Raw genomic sequence first — 15,845 nt, 5'->3', positions numbered from 1 at the left:
ATGCATAAGTTGATGAAAGTTGTTTACTTGTTGAATTGTATGATTTTAAGCTTGTCTTTTTATTTATTTATTTTATTTTATTTTTTTTTTGGGGGGGATGAGGACAAGCTAAATGCATCAGGCCTCACACACAAATATCCCAGAAAATAATACAATTATCAAACCTTAAAAACATTCCACCTTTACAAAAAAAAAAAAAAATCAGCCATTTTATTTAGACTTCCACCTTAAGTGACCACTTCATCGAAACAGTCGCATTAAATTAAATACCACCTTAAAAATCTCCCGTTATATTTTGCTGGCCACCTTTTAAAAATTCCACCTTTATAAATCAACCATTTTATTTAGGCTTCCTTAAGTAAATGACCATGTCAAATAAATGGACATCTTTAAAAAATCATGTGCTTAAAATATGCAAGAGCAAACCTTTTATAGGTTCCAAATGTGACAGTGGGACAGTGGTTGAAAAAACCCATATATTCGCCTTCTCTGCTGCGTGTGTGAATCTTTTTTTGCAGTTGTGGATTTATGACCCTGTTCTGACGGTCAATTGATGGACCAATAGGAAAGCTTTAACTGGACCAATCAGATCGCAAGTGTTGTTTAACCAATCAGAACACTAATTTGTTGCTGTCAACCGTAGCGCTTTTCCACCAAAAGAACTCTCTGGAGTTCAGAGGCGTCCTGCTGAGCTTGTGAACAGCGGAGAGACGTAACCAAGAGCTCAGAGCTTCAAATACAGCGTTATCGCCCAGTGGAACTTGATGGTGTCATTTACAACATTTCATAGAAATAACTAATAGGAAATAAAACAGGAACACACCCTGTTTTTGTGTTTCTGGTGCTGTTAAGCGCGATGCCATGCGTGTTGGTTAGAGCCACGGTTCTTGGTTACATTTGTCCTCTGTTCATGTTTAGAAACGCGGCGATTCACTGGAAAGAACCAAGGTTCCAAGAATCAGGAACGGAACCGATTCAAGAACCAGAGTTCTTTTGGTGAAAAGCGCTATGGTTGACAGCAACAAATCAGTGTCCTGATTGGTTAAACAAACCTTGAAATCTGATTGGTCCAGCTGAGGTTTTTCTATTGGTCCATCAATTTGTCTACAAAACAGGGTAAATAAATCCACAACTGCAAAAAGAGATTCACACAAGCAACAGAGAAGATGAATGTATGGGTTTTTTCCACCACATTCAAAACCTCCCACTATCATATTTGGAACCCTAAAGAATGTTTGCTCTTGCACATTTTAAGCCATTTGAGAAGGTACTGATTCACACATTCATGACATTTGATTTACAAATGCAAATCTTTTCTACACAGTTGTGAATTTAAATTATTATTGTTGTTGTTTTAAATTTGTGCATTCCAGTACATTAGTGGATTTGAATTTTACGTATATGTAGTTGCTCAAACGGCAAATAAACTGACACCTTAAAAAAACCCTACCTCTTTTAAAAGACTCACATTAGACTACTTCATTCAATAAACTACTGCTGGAATTTCACAATCCATCTTGAAAATCCAGTCACATTTATCCAGGGCTTCCTTGTACACATAGAGCTTAATGCATAAGAATAACAGCATGAGTCTGTGTGTATTGTCTGAGTGTCTGTGTGAGAGTGGCAATTAAATGTCATTGTTATTGTTAAAGATCTTCCAAGCCAACTTAATCACTTAACTGTGTAGATGAAGGTGGGGTTATTAATCTACCATTACCCTTTTTGTAAAAATCCCAATGTAAATATAGTTATTTATTTATTTATTTATTTAGCTTTACAATTACACGAGGGCTTGGCAGTTAGTCTGTGGTTATCCACCAATACACTTCACCAAGATGTTGCTTATATATCTTTTAGGAATTACAAAACCATGTCAGAAATAATAAGGGATCAATAAGAAAATCCTATTTGTATAAAAAAATGACTATAAATTATTAAACCATTATAACACACACAGATTTGCCCATGACAAGACTTGACATTTTAGGATTGAAGTCATGCTAAAATGGGTTTTATTCAAGCATTAATGCATGCTGAGATGGCATGGTATGTGTTTCTCATAGTTTAACATGTCCTCCATATGACTCAGTGCTCAGATTCAAGAATAAGATACTTTTTCCCCCTGATACTGATATTTATAGCTCTTGCATTTAAGGTGGAACAGCTAATCTGTATATTAAAGATATTTTGACTTTGTGATGCAATTGTTATTAATACAAATTCTTGTGCACCTTAAATAAGTTCATTAATGTTAACAATGGTGTATGTTTTATGTTTTGTGTGTGTGTGTGTGCGCGCTCAGGTGTAATAACTATGTGGACGAGTTCTATATTGGTGAGAACTGTAACCAGAAATGGACGACGCTGACCTTTGCTCTCGTGGCATCTCTCCCCGGATTCACTCTGGCGCTGGTGGTGGGAGTGACAGTCCACCTTATACACACTTTCAGCAAGCCCAGCACAGGGTCAGTCAGATATATATATTTTTATTTATCAAATTTATATTTGTTGACCCCACTCTGCACTGAATGAGTCCAGCTGCTCCCAGTATGGACACAATAGATGCTTTTCCACTGCAAGAAGTGAACAGCTCAACTTGATTCACTTATAGAGATGGTTGCTTTTCCACTAGCACAGCTGCCCCTTGAAATGGAACCAGTGTTGTTGCGAAACCCCACCTCTAATGGGAAACGAGAAACGTGAGCTGTGAAATGCCAGCAGTAAATGTTAGCTGCTGTTTACTCAGTATTCGTGAATTTACACGTCACAATTTAGTACCTACTTGGCTCGGTTGGAACTGTAAGTAAGCAAGGACAAAGGGTATTTTCACACCTATAATTCGTTTGTCTGGTCTGATTCAGTTCATGAGATTGTATACTTGGAACGTTTTCCCCTAAGTTTGTTTTCACACAGTGATAAATCAAAGTTCACCAAAATGCATTACAACAAACCATATGAGAACGTTCTGTTGACTTACTGGTCGGACCTGTATGGGGCAGGAGCAAGAAATTTCATACAGGAAGAAACTCCTGGTTTTGTGGATTTGTGCATAATGCAAGGCACACCTGGCTATGGGAGGTCGGATCGAGGAAAGTTCACATTCTCACCACAAACAAACTGATCCAGAGTTTGTTTGGGATCAGTCCGAGACCACGTACTCTCAAGGGTCTCGGTGCATTTGTTGTGGTTTACATCCGAGGGCGATTAATGCATTCACACCTACACAAACGAATTGCACCAAAGGTGTAAACGAGAGGTCCTCAAACTCTTTAATCAAAGGGCCAGCTCACAGTTTTTCAATTTTTTTGTGGGGGTCCTGACTGCAGCCACAGCCTCTCACACTCTGAGAAACGACGTGGATTTGGGAGGTGGGATTCAGTATATTGACTAGACACTGATGGACCGTTGTATTGTAGTTTGTGCAAAATGACTGCTAGGGACAATTCCGTAGTCACTGCAGTTGTGAAATCGCCTTTAAAAGTACCTGGTTCAAGGGCCCAAGGACCAGATTTAGCCAGTCAAGTGTGTAGTACGTCAAGTGTGTACGTCAATTACCTCTATATAAACATGCCAGCTGAAATGGGAGAAGCTCTTTAGCTTCTTTAGCACCTGGCACATGAGCCTAAGCTGACCATGCCTAATGCCAAGGTTTAGTTCTACTGTATAGATAAAGGTAGCTTTTAGTTTGCAGTAGTTCAGAGATAAGGAAGCTAAGAAATGTGCTGAAGCAGCAGGAGCAGAGTCTGACCAGCAACTGATAACAAAATAAAGATATAACACAGGAGGAGACAAAGGTTAAAGAGGGAAAATTCCAGCAGTGTTACACAATCCGCCACAATTTTTTGCATGAGCTGTAAACACAGAGATGGACTGAGCAGATGAATGGAATCAGACCTCCTCTAAAAACCCCTCACAGACAGTGAGGGCAGTGCATGGTGGGGGGGCGGGGGACACAGTTGATTTCTGGCTGTAGTTTGAAGAAGGTGGTGATGTTTAAACCCAGTCCTGGATGAGCAGTATCATGCAGGACACTGAGGATCAGATGTCTGTTGTCCTTCACCATCATCATCACTCCGCAGAGACTCTTTAGACGATGGAGGTGGAGGGGGAATAAAATGCTAGGTGTGTTTTGGAGACATGGAGATGCCTGGTTACATTCACCTGTTTATTATTGTTTTACACAAGGTGAACACCATTGTTAAACATGGACAGCATACTACTTATGTACATTTCCAGTGAATTTCAGGTGTCATTCCTCTTGTCAGTCGCAGGTTGGACCATTTTTAAACTGATGAAGAATACATAAGGATGTTGATAGGTTTCAGCAGGTGGTCTCTCCTCCACACACTCACAGTGACTGGTTTTGTTTGTTTATTTTCTAGAGGAAGAAACAAACCAATGTCTAGCTCCAACAACACAGAGACCATGTTCCCTGGAATAGTTTTTGCGTCTGATGTGAAGGTGAGTCACTGTTTAAAGAATGTAATGCTCTTACCGGCAGACATCAGGTGAATAGATATATAAATGTTCTTCTCTACAAAAGGGGGCACTGCAGAAGAATTTTGAGACCCATTGACCTAGTGGGTATATACTGTATAAACAAATTAGCGCCCCAAGTCTTCGACCCCCAGAAACGTGTGGAATGTGATGGAGGGTTAGGGCTGGGTTTAGGGTAAAGTTAGAGGTAGATTGTTAGTGTTTGTGTAGGTTGAGGTTACGATTTGGACATGAGGTTGGGTTTAGGTTTGGCATTGTGGTTTGGGGTTTGAGGTTAGGGTTTTAGGTTTGGGATTTGTGGCTGAGGTTAGGGTTTGGGGTTGAAGCTGGTGTTGAGTCACACCACTCAGCTTTTTCTTTCCTCCCTCTCTCCAACCAGATACACCCCATAGTATTTCCTGGTAGCTACTGTTTAATTTAATCTGAATAATGCAGTAAAACCCTAATCCACTGTAAACTCATCCAATGATTAAACAGATAACTCACCCCATAAAACACACACACACACAAAGAGAATTATTGATCCTCTGATTCAGTGTGATTGTAAGTGCTGGTCTAAGCAAACTTTTCCTGATCCTCTCTCTCTCTCTAAGGGTCGTCCTAATGGTCTTCCTCCTCGTCCAACCTCAGTGCAAGGCGGTGTCACCATGCCATCCACACAGCCATACAGGTGAGTGCTGACCTGCAGGAGACATCAAGGGTCCATTTAGTTCCGGAGGTCCTTGTTTTCTGAGTTCCCTGATCCCCTCAATCTTCCTCAAGCTTTTTGAGGACTTAAGGGGTTCAGAGATTTAAAAGTTCAAGCTTTACTGACACAAGCACACAAAGAACTCAGTTCCCTGACCACCGAATAGACAAGTCTTCTGTTCCTGAGGTTCCTATAGCTTCTGACCTCCTTGAGTCACTTTGTCTTTAAGACGAAGCTTTAAGACTGCCAAGTCCAGGAGATCCTCAGTTTCTCAGGTCCCCTCTGAATTCTTAAAGTTCTAAGAGTTCTCCAAGGTTCCCAGTGTCTTGAACCTCTGAAACCCTCAAATGGATGTGCCCAGAACCTTATGGAAAGACCTGATGGGGCGCTGGTTTTTGCAGATGTAGAATGTTACTGACAATGTTAACCCTCTGTATGTCTCTTTCTGTGTGCAGTATTCCAGAGAACACTCGTCCTGTAACCGACCGGCCAACTGCGGGGAACCTTCAAGTTCCGTACAGGTAAACAAAGACATTCTGTTGCTCTTCTCTCAGGTGCTGGACACTGGCTGGTAGCTCAAAACAAATCATCACACAGATCCTGATAATGCTCAGGTTCACTGTCTAGGAGGAAATTCGGACTGACCCGATGTGGAAGGGGCAGATGCTGCTGAAGAAGTTCTTATGATACACATCTCAGAAACATCTGGTCCAACATATCTATTACCTGCCAAGTAACAGCCACTAGAGGGGGCTATAAACTTATCTTGCCTTTTGCTCATGGTGATCTTAGTCTCATGGGCAGCTGCTCCAGAGGGTTCTGTTTCAGCACATGTGGTGTTTTTAAAGATTTAACCCTGTCCGCCACAAGTTACTGATTTCCCATACTATTTACACCACCTATGGGCATTAAATAATCAGTAAACCCACACTGAGGAGTGACAGATGTTTTGAGGACACAGGTAAACAAATATCAGCGCATGTGTTTAAGGTCTTATTGCAAAAATCTCAGAATTCCGGCTCCATGCTGAATTCTAGGGTTGTGTGTGTTCTGTATTTAGCTCATCCTCTAGCATGCGCCCAGCTGCAGGCCTCTGGGACAGAGCAGCACCTCGTCCCTCAAACAGGTAAAATCAGGACCGTCTCTCTTTGTTTTTACTGTGAAAATGACAAGCCACATCAGCTGGGTTTAATTGACTTCAGACTTGACTTTAGATTTGCCTTCAAATGAATTGGACTCGAGATCTTTGTGTAATTGTTGTCATTATTATTATTGTTATTATTAATTTCTTAACATATATCTTTGGTGTTAATTTGATGACCTGCATTCAGTTCCCTCTCTGCGGTGTGCAACGTAGTGCATGTGCACAGCCACAGATATCAGTACTGAACACGGCAGCAGCAAATTCACCCACTGGAGCTGAGCTTTTGTCGTTAAATTTGGTTATAAAATACTTCTTTATTAATAATTATTTGTTATATTTTTATTTATAGTCTTAGATGTACTAAGCGTATAGGCTGTATATTTATTTGTAATTATCTAGTTAATTAACCGACTGCCGTTTAATTAGACTATTCTCTGTGCAGCAAAGCACAACCTACCGAATTAAAGGTACTACATATTTTTTTATTTGCCGATTAGTAAAAATAAGCCCGTTTTAAAAGAAAAATGTTGACTCAAACTGGCATAGCTCACACAAGCCCAAGGCCCCTCAGCCAAGTGTTCATTCCCCATGTAAGAGTTCACACGTGAGTCTCCGTGATTATTCCACATTTCTGCGAATCAAACTTGGAGCCAGAGCACAAGGCACATGAGGCCACCGCAGCTTTCTTTTCATTTCCACCAGACGCAGTAAATGTGCTGCACCGTGGGCAGGTACCTCTTATATTAAACATTTAGCCAATCGAGTAGAAATCAGTCCCCACAGACCTCTACTTACAATAGTTTTTTGTTTCTTTTAACTCTGAAAAATGTTAGAAATTAGATGCCTGGGCTACACAGCCAGGTAATGATTAACCATATCTGATGCGAAGCCCAAACAGATCTATGGATCAGGTAGTGCAGATAAAAAGCTCCAATATGGCAAAAATACAGTTGGAAATTTATAGCTTTTTTTTGTGGATTTCCTCATTTTTTCATTGAAATATACTATTAAAAGTGATCATACTGATCAGTTTGATACAGTAGTGTGTGCTAAAAATGACAGTCCGGTACATGGTTTAAACTCGTCTCATAAGAAACAGCAATACAGAGTTATGGGCCGGAACAAATTTCATTCATGTTTTTTAAACACAAGAGACTTGAGACTCGACTTGGACTCGTGATGAGAGACTTGTGATGTGTAGTGTGTTTGTGTGTGTATCGTGAGCCGTTTGTGTTGAGCCCATTCCTCTGTGTCTGCAGCTCCTATGAAACCGTACTTCCACCTTCTCCCAGAGTCAGAGACTCTTTCGAAAGGCCACCTTTCGGAGTCCAGCAGCCATACAGGTGTTCATCATTTTACTACTGAATTCACCTTCTATAACTCTGTCTTCATTAAGGTCACAGAATTACAGAGCACCAGTCCATCACAAGGCATCACATACTCACACTCAACCAGCCGCTTATGTAGTCAACCAGTCACTCTCACACTCAGCCAGTCCCTAACATATTCACCCCTTCACTTACCCAGTCTCACACACAAACACACACATTTATCTGACACCTAGACGCCTGGATGTTTCATATTGCTCTGTTACACTCTACAGCTGTTTGACTGTTCAGCTTGTGTGAGTTAAACTTTATGAAATGCTATGTAGAAATAATAAATAATAACTTTAAAAATATAAATTTTTACAACAAATTTCAGTTTTCTGTTTATCTATAATCATATTTTAAGGTCAGTTTACAATCAACACTGCACAGAACGCCATTCCATTCAACATTCAGTTAACACACACACAGGCTACTTTTAAGATAAAAAAAAATCTATAGCGCTCTAAAATTTTCTATAAAAGTTGTTTGAATTTACATATGTGCATTTGATTGAAGTGTATCTATTTATTGTGTGTGTAGCTACACGGCCGGACCGGGTCAGGTGGTCAGTAATCCGTACGCTAAAAACTTATATCTGAAGGAAGAGAGAAATCCACTTCCAGATCCAGATCAAAGCTACAATCCCTCGTCTCTTAACTACAGCGACAGGGTAAACATTTAACTTTAATATTATTATTCATAATCACATTATAAACACAACTCTGCTGCTGTATTGTGTGTATTCAGATGAAACTGCATTGAGTTCACTTCTTTTACACTGTAAAACATCAACAACTAAAGTTAATATTAATTTTAGTGTCGTAGAGTTAGTCTCTCAGCCTCAGTTTTATTGTTTACAAAGTTTTAGTGTTCATTATGTACTAAGTTTTCTTGTTTATTGTTCACTAAGTTTTCCTGTCCTCTGAAGGTGCATCTTGTTTCTCTCTGTTCCTCCAGCACCTGGGCCACAATCCAGACTCCAGACCGGGGTTCCCTCGGGCACAGATCAACCGCATGTACTAGCTCCAATCTAGAACCCCAACTAGAACCTGATGATTACATCCTCTTCCAACAAAATGCTACATAATATCTGATTTAAATGTTTTTTAATGAAAATGAAAACGATGGACCAAGTCTGTAGCTGGTGGTGAGGCGGCAGACTCCAGACGACTGTGGAAAAGGAACAGGATTTTCACACTCGGTTTGTAATTACAGTTTTTTTCAATTGCTTTGGAGCATTTTCTCAGATCAGAATTGAAGTTCTCAAAATTACTTGTTGAAACTCCACATCATCTAGTTACTTGTGCACCTCATAAATCCACTTCTAAATCATTTTGGACAAACGGCACATGCTTTGGTTAATCATGCAGATGATTGACAGTTCGACCTAGGCACTAGTCCATTGCCTATGTTAGTACACTTAGAAATGTTGATCCAGTTATCATGACCTGTAAAGAATATTTCATACATTTCAGTTTACTGAACTGATGATTAGCTTTCAGGTGCATTATGACTTTCACTGATAAAGGTGAGTGTTTGAAGCTTCATATCAATCAATGACCACCCAGTTTTCTAAAATAGCTCAGAGGTACATCTCATGAACCTTAAATTGCCAAACACATATAGAGAGCACATAGAGTGTTACAATTTCTGACAATGGAAGAACAAGGAAATAACCAGGGTCAACAGTCTGAAATATGTAAGGAACCAGCCACACTCAGATGACCCTGCTGATTGTTATGGATGCAGCATGTGAGGACAACACAGCTGTTACCTGTAGACACTGGATAAGACATTCAAAAAGTTTCTTTTCATGCTGCATTGCAAGAGAAGATATAGTTATAGTCTTGTTTTTCATTTCTGTGTCATAATGAGGCTGTCACCGATCTACAGTACAAACAGAAAACAGCACGAATATGAATCTTGTCCATTCTCTTTCAATCAATCTCCCACATACAGTGATTTCTAACTTTGAAGTATTTATACACATCTCACAGTAAAATGAAGCCTAGTGCTTTTTCACTGTAATCAAAACATTCAGAAAACACTTCTTATTAATATTATTGAATAACTGATGCACTGACAATGTGGAACATTTCGACAACAATGAAGCAAGGTCTTGTCATTCTGATGATGTTCATTGACCTAAATACTTTGGGACACGAACTAAGGATTTTGAGCAAGTTACAGACATTTATCAGTAATTCATTGTGTGGTGCTGTTTGTATGATTTGTTTTGAGAAATGCACATAACATTGGGCAAATATAAAAGATGATTCGAGAAATGCTCCAAAGTGACTGAGAAAAACTGTTAAATACTTCAGCTTTTCATCCATTCGTTCATTGCCTGTAACTGTTTATCCAGTTCAGCGTCACAGTGGGTCTGGAGCCTACCCGGAATCATTGGGCGCAAGGCAGGAATAAACCCTGTAGGGGGGGCCAGTCCTTCACAGGGCAACACACACACATTCACACATACGGACACTTTTGAGTAGCCAAAACACCTACGTGAGTTTTTGGACTGTGGGAGGAAACCCACACGGATAGAACAGGTAATTTATATTCAATAAAGCTGTTTTTTTTTCTGAAAGAATGAACTCTTAATATATGAAGCTGTATAATAGGAAAATATGGAAAATGTATTTTATTTAAGATTTGATAAATATAAATCACCACATGGAGATATTTTACAGATGTTTTAAGTGTTTTTAACCATAAATGGTCCTAAAATCCAGAAATTTTGATGTGGAAGGTGATGTTTACATCTACACATTATTACTTTAAAATTTTCTGCAAACTCTGTTGTGATGTATTCTGATTATATGAACAAAATTGTATGTTCTGGATAAGGTTTAACTCTGAGTGATGTTATTGGGGAATAACTGAAAATTCAGTTTCCTGAACATCTGACATTTGTAATTCATTTATTAATTTGTTTAATTATTTAACATTCTGAAATAAAACACAATGTGAATGCATTTTTTAAAGGATGTATGCTTTTATATATAAAGAAGTGATATTAAAAACAGCTTAGAAATATTAAAATCCTACATACCTGAAACACACACGTGACACATGAGGCAGTTGTGACCTGGTGGTTAGGGAACTAGGCTTGTAACAAGTAGGTTGGCGAGTTGATCACCAAAGCTGGCAGGTCATGACTGAAGTACATCTAACTGCTCCTTGGGTGCCGTGGCTAGGGCTGCCTACCGCTCCTGGTATGTGTGCTCACTGCCACCTTGTGTTCACTAGTGTGTGTATGTGTAAATGTGTGTTTAACTTCCTTTGGGTGTGTGTGTGTGTGTGTGTGTGTGTGTGTGTGTATATATATATATATATATATATATATATATATCCTCTCTGCCAATGCCAAACAGCTTATTCTGTGTGATGGTGTGGGGCGGCATCTCCCTCACTGGAAAAACAAGGCTTGTCATCATTGGAGGCAATCTCAATGCAAAGAGATGTCAACATTAAATTCTGCAACCAGTGGCAATTCAATATCTCCACAGTCTGGGACGGAGTACAGAGCAGGGTTTATCAGAGACTACCTCCAGAATCTGGGAGTGGAGAGGATGGAATGGCTTGCCAGCGTCCTGACCTCAATCCAATTGAACACTTGTGGGATCAGCTTGGGCGTGCTCTTTGTTCCAGAGTGACCAACACAGCCACGTTGGCTGACTTGCGACACATGCTGGTTGAAGAATGGGAGGCCATCCCACAACAGTGTGTGACCAGCATGAGGAGGGGGTGCCAGGCTGTTGTGGCAGTGTATGGTTCTTCCACATGCTACTGAGGCACCAATTTGTTAAATTAATAAATTGCTAAATTGCCCCTGAAAGAAATCTTGTTTCTTCAAGCTTCAATAATCCAGTCCACCAAACACCAAAAGAGTCAATGGCAGAACAAGCTGTTTGGCAATGGCAGAGAGGATTTGGCTAATTTTCCATGGGCACAACCCACATACTCAGCTCTACTGCTCATCCCAATAATGCACGTTCCTTAAAAATGTGGCACCATTTAAAAGGGAAGTGAACAGGCTTTCCAACAGTATAAGATTTATTGCCAAGAAGCATAATTACAACAAAGAAATATTTACCAAACCAAAATGTCCATATTTTTAAGCTATGTTTATATATATATATAATTACTCTATTTACAAATGCTGTAGGTGGTTAAATGAATGCCATATGTTTGTGTCTCTAATCATATTATTTTTGTTTGACTTAACTCCATCTAGTAGTTGGAATGGGCTTCTAAAAGCAGACAAAGCCAGGTGATGTGACCAGGAGGGTGTGGCTAGAGCAGGAAAAGACCGACTTTAACCCACATTCCTCAAGTCCATGCTGCCACAGCCACGGCACCTTTTTTTGTTATTGTTAATCCTTAGTTATCTTTGCAATCCTTATTTGACCTTTTTTGAGTCTTTAAGACTCTTATTTTGAGAAGTCTTTATTTCTGGCCAAAGTCTTCGAACATACTATTGCTAGTCAACTTCAAAACTATCTTGAAACTAACAATCTCTTCGAAAAATTCCAGTTCGTATTCCGTCCCTTCCACAGCACTGAAACTGCCTTAATAAAAATATTGAATGATCTTCTTTTAGCTGTGGATTCTGGCTCTCTCTCTGTATTTTATTACTATTAGATCTGAGTGCAGCTTTTGACACAGTAAGTTACCCCATTTTTCTACCCAGGCTGCGGGAGCTGGGCATTGATGGTTCCGCCTTGGATTGGTTCACATCCTATCTAACTGACAGAAAACAGTTCATTACCGTTTCTGGTCACACTTCTTACACTTCTCCTGTTACTCAAGGGCTACCTCAAGGATCAGTCCTTGGGCCGCTTCTTTTCATTGTGTACATGCTTCCCCTTGGACATATCTTGCGTCATTTTAATCTCAAATTTCCCTGCTATGCGGATGGCATCCAGATTTATTTTAATACTAAATCCATTAATAACTCACCTCTTGACCAGTTAGAAACCTGTCTACCGGAAATCAGGAAATGGATGTATCACAACTTTCTCATGTTAAATAGTGACAAGACTGAACTCTTGCTGATCGGTTCCAAATCAATTCTCAAAAAAGTTGGTTCCCTTTGTCTCTCTCTATTGATAATTCAAGTGTATCTCCTTCTTCCCTTTTTTGTAATCTGGGTGTCATCCTTGACTCAACTCTTTCACTTAGTGCCCACATCAGTTCTATAATCAAAACGTCTTATTTTCATCTGCGTACTATCTCCAAAATCAGGCCATCTCTCTCTCAATCTGCCGCTGAAATCCTTATTCATGCCTTTATCTCCACCTGCTTAGACTACTGCAGCTCTCTTCTCTTTGGTATCAGCTCTTCCTCTGTCCACAGACTTCAGATTGTTCAGAATTCTGCTGTCCACCTTATTATTGTTGTTGTTGTTTTAAATTTGTATTCCAATACATTTGTGGATTTTAGTTTTACGTGTATGTAGTTGCTCAAACACAGTTACAAAGTCTGTTACATTTGTGAGTATTGTTTTACAAACTCAAAATCTTTTTGACCCTTTTTTAACTCCATATTGGACAAGTTCATGAAAAGTGGTAAACAAGCATGGATTTTGAATTATGAAAGTAAGGGAGGAAAAGGATGTCAGGCATAGCTCCTTAAATACAGACACAGAAGCAGAAGAGTGGGAACAGGCACTTTACTCAAGTATACGTAATTGTTGGATGACCTTAAATCCACACATAGAGCTAATCATGAGCTATTGACAGAGGAGGAGACTAAGGAAGATTATATGGGATGTGTGAAACTAAAATGGCAGAGATTAATTCTTTTCTTTCTTTTGTGTCTGAGTGCCTGTCTGCGAGTCCAAGAGATGTTGAAGTTCAGGAGGTTGAAGTTGCTCCTAAAGACAGGGTGTCACAAGTCTCCAGTCGTGGATCCAGGTCAAGGACGACTTCCGTTGCATCTGTGAGGGTATGTGCAGAAGCAGAATTGATTAAGATGGTAGCATTAAGGTGACCTAGCTATTAATCTGGACAACACGGCTGCTGAACAACAGTAAACCTCCCAGTCGAAACTCAGCCAATAGATGGTACAGATGCGATGAATGCATATTTTGCAGAAATTTCAATGAAAAGTGAAGCAAGTGAATTCCTGTCCTTAAATAAAGTATATAATGCCCTTTCTATGGAAGAAACCCCAAGTGTTCACCCTAGGGATGGCATCCAATTTGGCAGACAATAAGAAAATCAACTCAGGTCAGCCATCTCGAATTCTCAAGCAGCAATGTGAGAGAGGTCCATCTATGACTTCAAACATAAACTAAAACACCTCTGATCATACTTTAATATCACATAGATGTTCAAGTCCTGACAGACTGTTTAACATCCTTCAGCATCAAAATGATATAACATCCCTTCTGGTTAAGCAGCATCAATTTTCTAATGTTCCACAAAGAGAAATCCCATACTTCACTGGTGATGTTCTGTTGTATAGGCCAAAATGCGGACTACATCTGAAGAAAGCATGGCATAGAAGTGGAACTCAAGGGACTTGAGTTCTGGGCAGCTTCTGCTAGTGAATAGCTCCCCAAAAGCTCCTATTCAGAGAGATGCGAGTTTCTCATGTGCTAGTCTGAGAATGTTGATTTGGGAACGGATGTACCTATGCCATGCCTGAGAGGGCCAGTGGCAGAGGAGTTGAAGAGGCATGGGTGAAAAAGATTTAGAACAAACTTTGTAGATTAAATGAATGGTAGCCAAATTATCTGAATGAACTAGAATCACGTTTCTTGTCCACTCGTGCCCCCAAATGAACGCTGCAGTGATGATGGGGTAAAGTTCCCAAAGAGCAAACAAGTCATTGGTATTGGCAGCAAAGCTGACAAATTGCACAGGCCTGAGAGAAACAAACCCATGGCCTCCATAGTAACCACTAAAGTCAATGGAAGGAGCATCATCATCATCATCATCATCTTCTTTTCCACTTTTCCGCCAGAAGGGACAAAACGACGTCAGGTTCAGACAATACAGAGAGATGGTTGCGACAGGTGAAGGCAGAGATTTGCAGTGTTACAAGGCCCAGGGAAAAGGTGAAAATGAGACCATTCAGAAGATATCAGATGAAGGAGGATTCAGCATGTCCAGCTAGATAAGCAGACAGATCAGGCACATTAAATGGAGTAAAGAGAAAATGAAGTAGTCAGATACTGCCAAATTTAGGGGGCCACTGGGGGCAGGAGGAGCGGGTATGTTCTTGGCCACAGTAAGAACACACATGGAGCAGCTTGCAGGAAGAAGCAAAACACCCGATGGAACTGAAATTATTGCAAACCATCTGATCATCCAGGAAATATATAGGCTGAGCACTGAAGATGGGCGAAGAGCAGACCAGGCAAGACATAAAAATGGAGTGGAGGGCCGATATGGTGAGGAGTGAGGGTCAATGAGTAAGCAGGAAGAGAAGGGCAGCCATAAATGTCACATGAGTGTGCGGTGTGACCTGCAAGGAGTGACAGTAAAGTTCCAAATCCAAGGCAGCCCAGCAGGTGGGAAGGTTCCAGAAAAAAGTCTGTGACAGTCGTAAAACCTGGTTCCAGAATGATGGCCAGTTAATCATTCAATTCCTGGCGGCAAGAAGGGAAGACGGAGCACATGATGTCAAGGTAGGCAAAAGCAATTTTGGGTACTGTAAGGGTCTTCGATGCACAGGGTTCTGAGGGCCACAGAGTAATGGAAACAAAACCAGCATCTATGGTGAGGGGAGTGGAAGGGGTGGAAGAAGGGGGCAACAAAGAGGAGAGAGCAACATCTGTACATTGGATAATGCATTGCCACAATGAAGGGGAGACAAGACGTGGGTTGAGGGCTTTACTGGGTGGCGCGGCCAGAGAAGGGGTGGTGAACAGAGTATCGGAGGAACAAGAGGCATGGCAGCAGAGGGACCAGGAACAGCGATAGAGGGAAGGGGTCATGGGATCATTAAGGGAGGGGGAAGGGATGATTGAAGGAATGGAGCTTGGGATGACTGAGAAAAGACACTAGAATTGTATACACATGGGCCCAGATACGGGTTATGATTACTTAAATATGATTATTAAGAATACTATGGTGATTAATTTACTTATATGAAGAAAACCTGAGGACTCTAAATCATTACAAGCATTC

The 15,845-nt window shown here is 40.3% G+C and overlaps 1 protein-coding gene across 1 annotated transcript; it reads left to right on the top strand.

Annotated features, from left to right (window-relative positions):
* Positions 1–2,041: 2,041 nt before the first annotated feature.
* Positions 2,042–8,724, top strand: zgc:158432 (uncharacterized protein LOC555281 homolog). Its single transcript, XM_066653760.1, has 9 exons — positions 2,042–2,049; positions 2,306–2,467; positions 4,385–4,463; positions 5,093–5,169; positions 5,643–5,708; positions 6,248–6,313; positions 7,591–7,674; positions 8,242–8,371; positions 8,659–8,724. The coding sequence occupies exons 1-9, from the start codon at positions 2,042–2,044 to the stop codon at positions 8,722–8,724; spliced, it is 738 nt and encodes a 245-aa protein (XP_066509857.1).
* The last annotated feature ends 7,121 nt before the right edge of the window (positions 8,725–15,845 follow it).

This window comes from Hoplias malabaricus, chromosome 2 (assembly GCF_029633855.1).
Source record: "Hoplias malabaricus isolate fHopMal1 chromosome 2, fHopMal1.hap1, whole genome shotgun sequence".
Classification (NCBI taxonomy): Eukaryota; Metazoa; Chordata; class Actinopteri; order Characiformes; family Erythrinidae; genus Hoplias; species Hoplias malabaricus.
This window is presented reverse-complemented; position numbering and strand designations above follow the sequence as displayed.